Source organism: Macaca mulatta, chromosome 18 (genome assembly GCF_049350105.2).
Source record: "Macaca mulatta isolate MMU2019108-1 chromosome 18, T2T-MMU8v2.0, whole genome shotgun sequence".
In the NCBI taxonomy this organism is placed as follows: Eukaryota; Metazoa; Chordata; class Mammalia; order Primates; family Cercopithecidae; genus Macaca; species Macaca mulatta.
The window spans coordinates 43,042,334-43,057,492 of NC_133423.1; the positions used below are offsets into that span (position 1 = coordinate 43,042,334).

The 15,159-nt window shown below is 35.9% G+C and overlaps 1 protein-coding gene across 12 annotated transcripts in view; it reads left to right on the forward strand.

Moving 5' to 3' along the window:
• The window catches only part of DYM (dymeclin), a 402,507-nt gene that overhangs the window by 157,239 nt on the left and 230,109 nt on the right, over nucleotides 1–15,159 (forward strand). For 7 of the 12 annotated variants that reach the window (XM_077975471.1, XM_028837927.2, XM_015121924.3 and 4 more), the window contains one exon: nucleotides 10,792–10,974. In XM_077975471.1, the coding sequence (XP_077831597.1) occupies nucleotides 10,792–10,974 (183 nt within the window). The remainder of the gene's footprint in view (nucleotides 1–10,791; nucleotides 10,975–15,159) is intronic. The other 5 variants (XM_077975473.1, XM_015121927.3, XM_028837924.2 and 2 more) reach the window with 1 other exon arrangement.

Consider the following 15,159-nt stretch of genomic DNA (forward strand, 5'->3'; position numbering starts at 1 on the left):
CTATATTTTATATGTATATATATCTATGTTTATATATAAATATATATTTATATATTGAGCATGATATATAAAGTATATATTTTATATTTTTATATATGTATAAATATATATTTAATATACATCTATTTGTATAATATATACATTATATTATATATAAATAATATATAAAATATATAAATGTGTGTATATTAAATATATAAATATATGTATATATTATATACATATATATTTATATATACATTTTACATATAAATATATACTTTATATATCATGCTCAATATATAAATATATAATATATATTTTATATGTATATTCATATGAAATTCTTTCTCCACATAAAAATCAAGACTGAAGCCAGAATTATGTAAGAGATTTTATCAGAAACAGTCTACAATATATATCTTGATACACTCAAAAACATAAAGAATAAACTTCTTAACTTTAACAATATAGTAACCAAAAAGAATGAATTTGGAAATTACAAATTTTATATATAAATATATATTTTATATGTATATAAAATATAGATTTTTTTTTTTTCTTGAGATGGAGTCTCGCTCTGTCGTCCAGGCTGGAGTGCAGTGGCACAATCTCAGCTCACTGCAAGTTCCACCTCCCAGGTATACACCATTCTCCTGCCTCAACCTCCCGAGTCGCTGGGACTACAGGTGCCCACCACCACACCCAGCTAATTTTTCGTATTTTCAGTAGAGACGGGATTTCACCATGTTAGCCAGGATGGTGTTGATCTCCTGACCTCGTGATCCGCCCACCTCAGCCTCCCAAAGTGCTGGGATTACAGGCATGAGCCACCACGCCTGGATCATATGAATATTTTTACATAAGATGTAAAAAATCAATCTGTAAAAATGCAAAATTTTAAAAATTCTCATTGTTTTCCTATTTAATGTAATACGAAAGATTGTGCTAGATCCTAGGAGTACAAAGGAATCAAACCCTGGTGAAGGAGGGAAGGCCCTCTCTCAGGGAACCCACAGTTTAGCAGGAAAGATGGGTATGCATGCCAGGGCTGTGTAGTAGTGGAGGGTGGACAGGGTGTTGCAAGGTTAAAGTCTGTATATCGTAGAGGAACCGTTTTAGGAACAGGTCTTGTTTTGTTTGAAGAAGTAGTCTCTGGTGGTGGTATACACTGTCAGATGCTTAGAGACTTGTCTGTTTTCCTAAAGGGTAATATTTCCAAAACTTCAGCCACATCCATGCCACTGCCATGATTTTGTCTTATATGAGTACAACTTGAATTCCAGTTTACTTAGTTCACTTTAGAATGACTTACTTTTTCAAAATTGTAAGCTTATTATTTACTTTATTCTTTTACTATATGGTGAAGTCCTTGACCCTTCTGAGATGGATATGCTGGTTATATATATGTCTAATATACATAACTATTAAAGATTTTTTTTAAGTTTTCCTCTGCTTACACTGTCATCATTGATCCATGTACCGTTTTGGGAAACCCTGCTTTAGGGGATGACAACGGGACATATGGAACAAAGTTTCTGGGAACCAGACATGGACTTGTTTAAAGGAAGGGTTGTCTGTCCCTCCAAGCTGGTAGCACCCTTTCCTGTTTCATGGATCATAGTTAATTTGTTTATTGTTTTTGCATATGTGGGTGAGATAGGATTTATCTCTGAGGGCACAAGACTTTTACATTTATTTTGTTTCCTTTTATGCTTTACATTTTAAAATATTACCTGGCTCATCTAAGTTTCTCATATATGTTTATTGTAGGGATACGTGAACCAGGAGTTTTACTGAGACAGCTGAATTCTAGTACCTTTCAGGGTTGTTCATTTTTGAAAACATGTAAACAGGAGTCGATCTTCGTAATTACTTAAATATTTCAGTGGATTTTTTCAACTTTTCGGAAACAGTTCTGTTTTCTATTCTTCAAGGAATTAAACTTTTAAAAAAACTTTCATATGGCATATATTATGCCAGATTATAAGTCAGAGAGATTCTGACAGAGTGTTTTTTTTTTTTTTGGAGACGGAGTTTCGTACTTGTCACCCAGGGTGGAATGCAATGGTGCAGTCTCAGCTTACTGCAACCTTTGCCTCCCAGGTTCAAGCAGTTCTCCTGTCTCACCCTCCTGAGTAGCTGGGATTACAGGCACTCGCCACCAGGCCTGGTTAATTTTTGTATTTTTTAGTAGAGACGGGGTTTCACCATGTTGGCCAGGCCGGTCCTGAACTCCTGACCTCAGGTAATCTACCTGCCTTGGCCTCCCAAGGTGCTGGGATTACAAGCATGAGCCACCATGCCCAGCCACTTCTGACAAATTTGAAACTACAAAGGAGGATAAAATGTTTTACTGTGCTATGAATTTTAAAAAACATTTTTCCTTTGTTCCCCCTGTGTTTTTTTTCTTTCTTGAGATGGTCAAAGCATTCCTTTTGGGAGACAGGATGGGTTAGTACTATCATGTTGTTTTGTGTTAGGAAAATTGAGTTTGACTCAAAACTGTTTTAGGAACTAGCAGTCACCAGATATTTCAAGAGTGCTTTAAGTGTAAACACATGTAAAAAGGTGAAACTATTAGTGACCCTTTTTTCTCCTTTCCTAGCATTATAACATGATTGGCTGTCGTTCAAGGTTGTGTATGTTACTGGTTTACATTCATTTTTAGGCTGGCAAAAATAGGTGTTGGAGACTGCGTTTTCTTAATATATATGTTGATTACATAGAAGAAGTGATACTTGAGGATTATGCCCTTTAATAAAGATGCAACAGCAAGTATGATTTTTTTTTCTGATTACACCAACACTGTTTCTTTTAGGAAACATTGTTGTTCTAAGGCTGTGCTATTAATTTTTTTCTATTTAAATTTTATTGTTTCTTTTGCTGTATGTTCATTTTAGAAATCAAAGTATTTTGATGAGGAAAAAAATCACCCAGCATATAAACATAAGCACTGTGAGCATACTATATACCCGTCACCATCATTATCGTCATCGATCTACACAGAGGGATACATACTGTGCTCTTCTTGTTCTTCATGGTAAACTTTTTAAGTGTAACTTACAGAAAAGTGCATAATTAGCATGTGGCTCAAGTAATTATTATAAAGTGAATGTGTTCAGTCAGGTGAAATAATTCCAGCACTCCAGAACCTTCTCTCCAACACTCTAACAAACAAATGGAGAAACATTCCATGCTCATGGATAGAAAGAATCAATATTGTGAAAATGGCCGTACTGCCCAAAGTAATTTATGGATTCGATGCCATCCCCATCAAGCTACCATTGACTTTCTTTACAGAATTAGAAAAACCTACTTTAAATTTCATATGGAACCAAAAAAGAGCCTGTATAGCCAAGACAATCCTAAGCAAAAAGAACAAAGTTGGAGGCATCATGCTACCTGACTTCAAACTATACAATAAGACTACAGTAACCAAAACACCATGGTACTGGTACCAAGACAGATATATAGACCAATGGAACAGAACAGAGGCCTCAGAAATAACACCATGTATCTACAACCATCTGATCTTTGACAAACCTGACACAAACAAGCAATGGGGAAAGGATTCCCTATTTAATCAGTGGTGTTGGGAAAACTGGCTAGCCATATGCAGAAAACTGAAACTCGACCCCTTCCTTAGACTTTATACAAAAATTAACTCAAGATGGATTAAAGACTTAAACGTAAGTTCTAAAATCATAAAAACTCTGGAGGAAAACCTGGGCAGTACCATTCAGGACATAGGCATGGACAAAGACTCCATGACTAAAACACCAAAAGCGATGACAACAAAAGCCAAAATTGACAAACGGGATCTAATTACACTAAAGAGCTTCTGCACAGCAAAAGAAACTGTCATCAAAGTGAACAGGCAACCTACAGAATGGGAGAAAATTTTTGCAATCCGTCTGTCTGATAGAGGGCTAATATCCAGAATCTACAAGAACTTAAACAAATTTTCAAGAAAAAAAGCAAACAACCCCATCAAAAAATGGGTGAAGGATATGAACAGACACTTCTCAAAAGAAGATATTTACGCAGCCAACAAACATATGAAAGCTCATCATCACTGGTTGTTAGAGAAATGCAAATCAAAACCACAGTGAGATACCATCTCATGCCAGTTAGAATGGTGATCATTAAAAAGTCAGGAAACAACAGATGCTGGAGTGGATATAGAGAAATAGGAACACTTTTATACTGTTGATGGGAGTGTAATTTAGTTCAGCCATTGTGGAAGACAGTGTGGTGATTCCTCAAGGATCTAGAATCAGAAGTACCATTTGACCCAGCAATCCCATTACTGGGCATATACCCAAAGGATTATAAATCATTCTGCTATAAAGACACATGCACACGTTTGTTTATTGCAGCACTATTCACATAGAAAAGACGTGGAACCCACACAAATGCCCATCAGTGATAGACTGGATAAACATATACACCATGGAATACTATGCAGCCATAAAAAAGGATGAGTTCATGTCCTTTGCAGGGACATGGATGAAGCTGGAAACCATCATTCTCAGCAGATTAACACTGGAACAGAAAACCAAACACCGCATGATCTCACTCATAAGTGGGAGCTGAACAATGAGAACACATGGATACAGGGAGGGGAACATCACACGCTGGGGCCTGTCATGGGGTGGGGGGCAAGGGGAGGGATAGAATGAGGAGAAATACCTAATGTAGATGATGGGTTGATGGGTGACCTGCGTGTTCTGTACATGTATCCCAGAACCTAAAGTATAGTAATAAGACAAAACACTTGTCAACACCAGATTTGTTCTTTTAGTTAATTTTAGTATTTAGTATTTTTTAGTTTTAGTTAGATGGATTTCAAGAGTTCGTTTGGAAGACCCAAGGGATACAATTAAGGAACTTTGGGAACCGTCCTAAATTTGGTTTTTGGAACACAAGGAAATATATTGTAACTTTCCTTATTTTTCTGGTGGAGAGGTTTTTTTTTTTTTTTTTCCAACAGGAAAATGGAATTCCACTAAGATTCTTGGGTCATACATAGATCAGAGGCTTGGACCAGCAAAGAGAAATGAACTCTTGGAAGAATCTTTGTCCAGTATTATGGGCCAGTTTAAACTGTAATGTAGGCAGTGACAGGCTGCTTCATCTCTCCCTGCAGTACTGTTTACCAGAAAAAGGAAGGAAGGCTGTGTGTGTGTGTGTGTGTGTGTGTGTGTGTGTGTGTGTGTGTTTGTGTGTGTGTGTCTGTCTGTCTGTCTGTCTGTGTTGGTGGATTCAGGGAAAGATGGAGAAGCTTCCCAATAAAATGTTCGTTTATCTGAAATTAGAAGCAGCTTCTCAGCTCTCTTGGAAAATCTTGAAGAAAGGAGAGTGAATCTGTGTTGAAAGGGAATCAGAATTTTGTATGTGCAATTTGTTCAGTAGTAGTCAACTCATTTCCACTAGCAATGAAGATGAGCAGCTGTGAAGAGGATCCAAAAAACACTTCTATTTGACCTTGGGGAGCGTGTTGTGATTATTTTTGTTGCAGATTGAACTTTGTAATTGTGTTTCCCATTTTTCTGAATCCTGGAACACAAAGTGATGGATATGGGAGCTGACTGTCATGGAGCATACTCTGAGTGGAAGAAAATGGCTTTAAATGTTTTAAAATGATACAAATAAACAACACAAATCAATCTCAAAGCAAATAATTAATACTTGGCTACTGGCTGTACCTTCTTAATAATTTTGATTTTCTTATTAAATGTCTCAAGTTCTTCAACTATGTCATGAGGATTGTTTTGAATAAATTTAAATTTTGGTATATAGTTACCAATTACTGACAATTTTAATTCAGATTTTCCTTATGAAAAGGAAGGAGCACATTATTTAACAGAAACTTTCCTGTGTTCCTCAGTAATCTTAAAATCCTTCCTGTATTAAAGAACAAAACAAAAAACCTTTTCTTGCTGATCCTTGAGTTTGCTTATACCTATACTGAAAATTTATACCAGATGTGCAATTTGAGGTTCCCAGTATGTTCTTCTTTGGGAACCTCGAAATTTGGGGATGAGGACTATTTCCCGCTTTCCCCCATAACACCTCCTTAAAAGTTAGTAGTAAATCAATTTCAGTAATCATTAAAAAAGCTTGATATTTGTAGGCTCACAATTATGTAAGAAATTACATATTGTTATGCTATTTATAAGGTACTTTATTTTGTGTGTTCAATAAAAAGTACAAAATATTAGAAATGAACAGATGTTCACACTGAACTATTTACAATGTAAAGCAGAAATAAAAAGTATCTGCCTGTGTTAGTTCAGGAGAAACAAAATGTATCAGTTTCTTATTTTGTTATATATTGTTTATAATTTATTTACAGAAGCACTTAATTCATTTAATAAGAATTTGTGTAAAAAGGACACCTACCAATTATAATAAATAATAAAAATATGTATATGCAAAGATTAAAAAATATCACATCCATTGTCATGGTCCTCGATATAATCAGAGCTAACACGTTGATGATTTTTCCCTCCAAAATTATCAGGAGTTTTTCTGTTTTGTTGTTAAAGTAAAAATTACCGGGCTGTATCCCTAGTTCCAAAGTATTTGCATCATATTTTTGGGGGAGTTGGTGACCAGGGATTTTCCTCCTTCCCTTCCTTATTATTTTTAATTGCTTGTTATGCTTGAATACATCTATGTTATAGAAGAGTCAAGCAATAGAGTAATACTACACTGAACAAAGTCTGAGACTCTTCTCAAGCCACCTTCACTCCCACTCTGCTCCATGACAAATGACCACTGTCTACAGTGGACCCTACCAGTGACCTGTAGATGGACTTACGTGCATAGATATGTATATTTGCAAGTTCTTAAAACAAATGGAGCATGCATATATATACATATATATTTATATATATGTAGTTTGTGAATGGCGTTTTTCACTTAGTGATTTCTGATAAGGTTTTCCTATATTCCTCATACTAATGGGATCTATATTGTTCTGTTATTTTAATTTTGTTCTTTTACATTTATTTTTAAAGAAATAAATATATTATTACTGGGGAAAAATTAAACTATACAAGTAAAACAAAAGTCTTCCTTGAATTTCATGCAATCCCACTTCATCCTCTAGAGATAATCTCTGTTTCCAGTGTGATGTATACTTCGTGCTTCTTGTTTTTTAAAAATATGTTTATATATGCATGTACATATGGATACATATATGGTTTGGTAAGTGATTTTTAAAATTGTTACATTAGTTTTTCTGCAACTTGTTTTTTTCACTTAACGGTATTTCCTTGTTGGTACATAGACATCTACATATTTATATTGTATTCCATGGCATAGTTTAACCATAGCTCATTTTACCATTGTTACTGGGGAGCATTTGTATGTTGTTTACATTATTGGACCATTATAAACAATATTAAACATTCCTATACATGCTCTTTTGTGTGCCTATTCAAGTATTCCCTGGTATAGGAAAAAAAAAAAAAGAATTGCTAGGTTCATGAGTATGTGCATTTTATTTTCAATGAAAACTGCCAAATATGCTTTAAAAAGTCCTCTACCACTTGGATCTCTTAGTGTTGGTAATTTCCTATACCTTTACTGATACAACTGAGTATTATCAGTCTTTTAAAAATTTTCTAGTCTTATGGGTCATCTCATCACATTTTTAAAAATTATTTTTATTGTTTGTACTTTTGTTGCCCATTTAAAAAATATATATGTATTTGAGATAGGGGCTTATTCTGTTGCCCAGATTGGAGTTCAGTGGCACAGTCACAGCTTACTGTAGCCTCAACCTCCTGGGCTCAACTGATCCTCCTGCCTCAGCCTTGTGAATAGCTGGGACTACAGGCATGCACCACCATGCCCAGCTATTTCTTTTTAAATTATTATTATTTGTAGAGACAAGGTCTCACTGTGTTGCCCAGGCTGGTCTTCAACTCCTGGGCTCAAGTTCTCCTGCCTCAGCTTCCTTTGTTGCCCATTTTAATTTTGGATTACTTTTTTTTTTTTTTTAATACTGATTTGTAGATTTTTTAAAAAATCCTTTTGTTATACATATGTCACTTGTCTTTGTGATGTATTTTATCATGTAAAAGTATTTAATTTTTAAATGGTCAAATGAGTATTCTTCATGTATTCTTGAATGTTGTTTCTTGCATAAGAAAAGGGCTTCCCTGATTCAAGGTTTATACACATATTTCTATAATTGAATACTAAGAAAATTTTATTGTCCCAAGAACACTTAACAGAATTTTATCCTTTTCTTACTGATCTGGCACACTACCTTTATCATAATCTTAATGATAAAATACATGTAGCTCTGTTCTGACCTAATTTCTCTTCTGTTGACCTATTTTTCTTCTCTGCTGCTAAATCACACTTTTACATGACTATAGCTTTATACAAATTTTACTATGTGAATGGATGTATACTTCCCCAGGTCAGTCTCAGAATTGTTTTCTTATGTATTTTTTCATGTAGAAATGTTTTATTTACACTATTGCAAAATATCACGTAAAGTCTTGTTGGTATTTTGATGGTTATTATACTGAATTTTAGATTTACTGAGAGACATTTGACTTTTTATTTTTGAGACAGAGTCTCACTCTGTCACCCAGGCTGGAGTGCAGTGGCATGATCTCAGCTCACTGCAACCTCCGCCTCCCAGGTTCAAGAGATTCTCCCGCCTCAGCCTCCCAAGTAGCTGGGAGTACAGGCATGTACCACCACACCTGGCTAAATTTTTGTATTTTTAGTAGAGATGGGGTTTCACTATGTTGTCCATGCTGGTCTCGAACTCCTGACTTCAGTTGATCCATCTGCCTTAGCCTCCCAAAGTGCTGAGATTACAGGCATAAGCCACTACACCTGACCTAGATTTGACATTTTATAGTATTGACTCTTTTTGTCCAGAAACATGTTATGCCTTTACATTAATTCAGATCTCATATGGTCTTCAAATTCTATGGTCATCAGCCTGAAGGTCTTCTCTATTTTAGGTTTATTCCTGAATATTTCATTGGATTTGTTGCTATTTTGATTGGAAGTAAATATATTTTCTAATTATTTATTGATTGTGTATCAAGCTTTTGATTTTTATTGTTGTTGGTATTGACCATATAGCCATAGTACTGCACCAAAATCTTCTATTAGTTCTAATAGTGTGTCAGTAATGGAGTATCAGGTGACTGTCTTTTATATTCTAGAACAAGTAACTCCGTCCAATAGAAATATAATAGAAGCCACATATGTAATTTTAAATTTTCTAGTGGTCATGTTCAAAAAGTAAAAAGAAACAGGTGAAAGTTATTTTAATACTTTAACTCAGTGTATCTAAAATATTTCAACATGTACTTAGCATAAAATATTAATGAGATAATTTACGTTCTTTTTTTTGGTATTAAGTCTTTAAAATTTCATGTATATTTTATACTTATAGCACAATGTGATTTGAGCTGCAGTAGTCTCACTTTAAATGCTCAGTAACCACAAGTGGCTAGTGGCGACTGTACTAGACAGTGCATTTTTTTTTTTTTTTTTTTTTGAGATGAAGTTTTGCTCTTGTTGCCCAGGCTGGAGTGCAATGGCGCGATCTCGGCTCACCGCAAACTCCGCCTCCCGGATTCAAGCAATTCTCCTGCCTCAGCCTCCCGAGTAGCTGGGATTACAGGCGCATGTCATCACGCCCGGCTAATTTTTTTGTACTTTTACTAGAGACGGGGTTTCTCCATGTTGGTCAGGCCTCCCAAAGTTTTGGGATTACCGGTGGCGTGAGCCACCGCGCCCAGCCTGGACAGTACATTTCTAAGTGGACCAGAATATTGCTTGCAAATAATGAAATTTTTTCTCTAAAATTTTTTTGGTCTTCTTTTCTTTTGCCTTAATGTTTTTGCTTGGACATCAGTAGTACCATGCTGATGTTGATGATATTAATGCGAATACTTGCAATGTTTGACCACTATGAATTTCTGGCTAGAGGTTTCCTTCCCGTTCTGGTTTGTAAGAATTTTTCTTTAAATCAGAAACCAATTTTAAGTTTAATATATATATATATATATTTAAATATATTTATGAAAATGTGGAAACTCTTGAGTGACCATATTTTTTATCTTAAAAAATAGAAATAATACTTTTAAAATGGTGAACAATTCTTGTATTTTAGAAACAAAGCCTCTCGATCATAATGCATTTATTTTTTTTATTTTTTTTTTTTTTTGAAATGGAGTCTTGCTCTGTTGCCCAGGCTGGAGTGCAGTGGCATGATCTCAACTCACTGCAACCTCTGCCTCCCAGGTTCAAGCTATTCTTTTGCCTCAGCCTCCCAAGTAGCTGGGACTACAGGCACCTGCTATCACACCCAGCTAATTTTTGTATTTTTAGTAGAGATTGGGTTTCACCATATTGGCCAAGCTGGTCTTGAAGTCCTGACCTCTTGGTCCACCTGCCTCAACCTCTCAAAGTGCTGGGATTGTAGGTGTGAGCCACTGCACCCGGCTTGCATTAATTAATTTTTTTTTTAGCAAATTTTTCTACTAAATTTCATTTGCTTTTTAAAAAAATTTAGGTTACCTAATCATAAAAATCTCTATTTCTCTATTTTGTTTTAAATACAGTCAATCTTTGTCCAGTTTTTATAGCAACGAGGATTTTCTGGCCTTGTGAAATGTATCGACATGATTCTTGTTCTACACTTTGGAACTGCTCATTACCATGTTGTATTATACTGTATTATATTACACAGAATACTGTACAGAAATACATTCATCTCATTGGTGGTGGCACATCCTAACAGGGTGTTTTCTTCCCCAGCAGGACTCTGGACTGTCTTCACGCTAGGTGGTGTGGGCAGCAAAGCGACTGCCTCTCCAGAGCTTTCTTCCCCTCTGGCCAACCAGAGTCTCCTGCTTCTGCTGGTGTTGGCCAATCTGACAGATGCCTCAGATGCGCCAAACCCCTACAGACAAGCCATTATGTCCTTCAAGAACACACAAGGTTTGTGGTATTTTTTTCTCTAATATTCTTTGTAATGGGGAGAGTATTGCTTATTCTATATTGTTTATTGTCTTGTAGTTTTGGAGATGAGTGTCCATTTGTATGTTTTCATATTGGTCAAACATGAGAAAAACCTTAGCTTTTCCTGTCAATATTATCAGGAAGGTCAAGCAAATCCGTGAACAAGGCTGTGATCCTTTATATCTGTTTAAATTCATATTTCTTTCAGGGATAACCAAACCAGCATGTGTTTAATTTGGGTCAGTCTGTACTACCTGTTAGGGGTAGGAATTAACCTGGAAAACCCAAAAGCTAGGTTGTTTTAAATTTTCAGTTAAAGTCTGTGTTCTAGTTAGAGTTTTATAGAACTAAAAATTAGGTCTCAAAAAAAAAATTAGAGCACAAATCAGAAAACCTTTTTCTGTAGGGATTAGTGGCTTTGTGGAGCCACATGTTCTCTCCTGCAGTCTCTTAGCCTTGCCGTTGTTGCATCAAAGCAGCCATAGGTACTATGTAAACAGGTTAGATGGCTGTGCTCCAGTAAATCTTTACTTCCAAACAAGGGGGGGTAGGCTGCCCATGAGCTGTGTAACTTGGTATTAATAACTCCTAAAGTAGAAGATGAGCATATCACTTCATGTTGAACCAGCATCTCTTCTCAAAAGGTTACATTCTAAAAGCAGGATTCCTGTAGTACAGTCAAGTGCTGCTCAATGGCAGGGCTGTGTTCCATTAGGCAATTTTTTTGCTGCGTGACTATCATAGTGTACTTAGACAAACCTAGATGGCATAGCTGCTACACAACTAAGCTCTGTGGTGTAGCCTATTGCTCCTAGCCAGCAAACCTGTTCAACATGATGATGTACTGAATACTGTAGTCAGTTGTAACACAGTGGTATTTGTGTATCTAGGCAATCTAAACCTAGAAAAGGTACAGTAAAAATGTGGTATAATCACACGGGATCACTTCAAATATGTGGTTTATCATTGACTAAAACATTATTATGCAGCACATAGCCAGATTCTCAAGACATTTCTAACACCAGTGTGATGAAGATGGGTGGGAAGTACAGTGATTGGATGGGAGCATTTGTAAGCCTTCTGATGCCCCGTGCCATGTTTCTTCCAGGTTATTCTGATACACATTTCTTATAGATGTGGCTAGATGTGCCCATTAATTGTGCCTCTGCCAATTCTGGTATTATTTGCAGCGTGTCCATTTGTGCTGCTCTAACAAAATACCTGAGACTCAATAACCTATAAAGAACAGAAATTTATTTCTCACAGTTCTGAAGCCTGGGAAGTGAATCTAAGATCCAGGCACTGGCAGGTTTGGTGTCTGGTGAGGGCTCAGTCTCTGCTTCCAAGATGGGTCCTTCTATCTGTGTCTTCACATGGCAGAAGGGAGTCAAGGGCTAAAAGAGCTGAATGCTATGTGGGCCCTCTTTTATATAGGCCTTCATCCTGTTGATAAGAGAGGGGCCCGTAGGACCTAATCACACTGTAAAGGCCCCACCTCTCAACTTTATTTCATTGGAGATTAAATTTCAACATGAATTGTGGAGAGAACATAAACTATAACACGTTACAATGGGGAAATAATAACAATTTTATGAATTAAAAAATGAAAACTCCTGTATCTATTAGTATTTTTCTGTTCCCATTACTTACTCTTCTTGGTGACAGTATGACTTAATGGTTAAGAAAGCAAGTTTCAGAGTCAAGCATACCTGGCTTCACACCATACCTCTATCACTTCAGAGTGTGAGACCTTTGACAGTTTGCTTAATCTCCCAATTAGCTTCAAAAGCTTTGCCTATAAAATAGAGAAAATATCACCTAATAGTATTTGTATAAAGACCAAGCAAGGTAAGTCTTTAAAATGATTAGCCCAGATTTTGCAACAGAGCGGGTATTCAGTATATGGTATCTACTATGTTACTCTTGCTGCTCAGGCCAAATGTTGGTATTTAGGGCTGAACTTTGCTTGGGATGGTCACGGTTTGGGAGACCATTTAGTACAATGATGTAAAGTGTTGGCTTTAGGATGCTCATATCCATCAGGGCTGATCTTGGCAAAGTTACTTGATCCCTTTAAACATCTATTACATTCCTTGTAAAGCTGATCAGAATAATGACACGTTTGTTGTATGGGTTAAATAAGGGATAACATAAACAAAGTGTTTAGTATAACAGCTGGTTCATAGTATTTATTAGCTAGTAATGTATGTATGTTGTGGATACACATACACAACACACATATTCCCTTTGCAGTCAGGTATAATACAGGTTGGTGAATTTGTTACTTTGCTTCAATTTTATAGAAGTGTAGTGTGTCTAGAATCTTCCACCAGTGAGCATTCTGTAGATTCCATAATATCTGCATACTCACGGCACATGGCAACACTTTCTTTTGCCATCCCTTGCAAAAATATAAAGCCAACCACAAAAAAATGAATTATTTTTGTAAGTGTCAAAAATACAGTGTTAGTATTGAAAAAATAGCCTCTATTTCAAATGTAGAAGGAAAAGTGAGGGCACTGGATGGTAAAACTGAAGGCGTTTTGATGCATTCTCCTCACAAATGTAAAGCTTAGAAAGGAGAATCTGAGAGGCAAGGACTGTGTTGGAACATATCTCTTTTTCCATAAGAGCACAGCTTTTAGGAATGTTAAAGCAAGTTATTTTGTCTTGGTAGTGCTTCTGTGTTTTTAAAGGCTTAAAATAATTTTGGTGCTTTTTAGAACATAAAAATATTGGCTCTTTGTGCTACCATGTTCAGAGTTTTATTTGATTAGATGATGACTTTCTCTGAGTCTGTTGAACTTATCTTTATCTTCTTTGTTACTTCCTAACCTTGATTGCTTCAGTTTCTCAGCAAATCCAGTTAACTGTTGGAAAGGGCCTGTGTCGGTTTGGAATATCAAGAACTTTCCTAGTACAGGCTGTGATTTTTGCTTTTGATTGTTCCAGTGACTGTACTTAAAAAAAAAAAAAAAAAAAATTCTTAGCAGTTGTAGTCAATTAGGTTTGCATTGGAGATTATATTTTATTTTATTTTTTAAAAAGTTATCGAAGTTTTCTGGTAGTTGTCTCAAGCTTGGTATGCTCTTTTGATTATAGAACCTAATGTTGAACGTACACAGATGGCCCCCAACCTGCAATGGCTGGACTTAGGATTTTTTGACTTTATGATGGTGCAAAAGCAATATAAATTCAGTACTGTATTTAATAAATTACATGAGATATTCAACACTTTGTTGTAAAATAGGCCTACTGTTACAGTTGGATTAATACAATTTAGAACTGTACACAAAAATAATAGCTTAGGCTAGGCTAGGCTAGGCTAAGCTATGATATTTGGTAAGTTAGGTTGTATTAAATGCATTTTCAACTTAGAATATTTTCAACTTACGATTAATTTATGGGAATGTGATCCCATTGTAAGTTGAGGAACGTCTATACTGATTTTGGTGTAAGTGGATACTTCAGCCACAATTTATTCATTTGAAGAAAATTAACCCAGCCTTAAAGGCAGTTGTTTTCTTTTTAATTCTATATTAAAAGAGAATTTTCTATTTTGTATAGAAATTCTATCTTTCTCTCTAGATGCTTTTTATTTAGGACTCATGGTTATTTAGTTTCGGTAACAAAGTATTTCATCTTGAAGTCCTGGTTAAATTGTATTGATTGGAGAGCCTTTTGACTCACTCATAATTCTGTTTATTTAAGTTCATGTTCTTAGAGCTGATTTATTTCAGCTATGTTAATGGGAAAATAGTAACAGAGTCAAACTACATGACTTAGTTTAGTTCTTTTTTAAGGTAAAATTTTTTTTTTTTTTTTTTTTTTTGGAGACAAAGTCACTCTATCGCCCAGGCTGGAGTGCAATGGCGCAATCTCGGCTGGTTGCAACCTCCACCTCCCGTGTTCAAGCGATTCTCCTGCCACAGCCTCCTGAGTAGCTGGGATTACGGGCCCACACCACCACGCCCGGCTAATATTTGTATTTTTAGTAGAGATGGGGTTTCACCATGTTGGTCAGCCTGGTCTCAAACTTCTGACCTTGTGATCCACCCGTCTCGGCCTCCTAAAGTGCTGGGATTACAGGCGTGAGCCACCATGCCTGGACCTCAAGTAAATTTTGTATAAATTAAAATTTTGAATCTGAAATGTAATGACTTT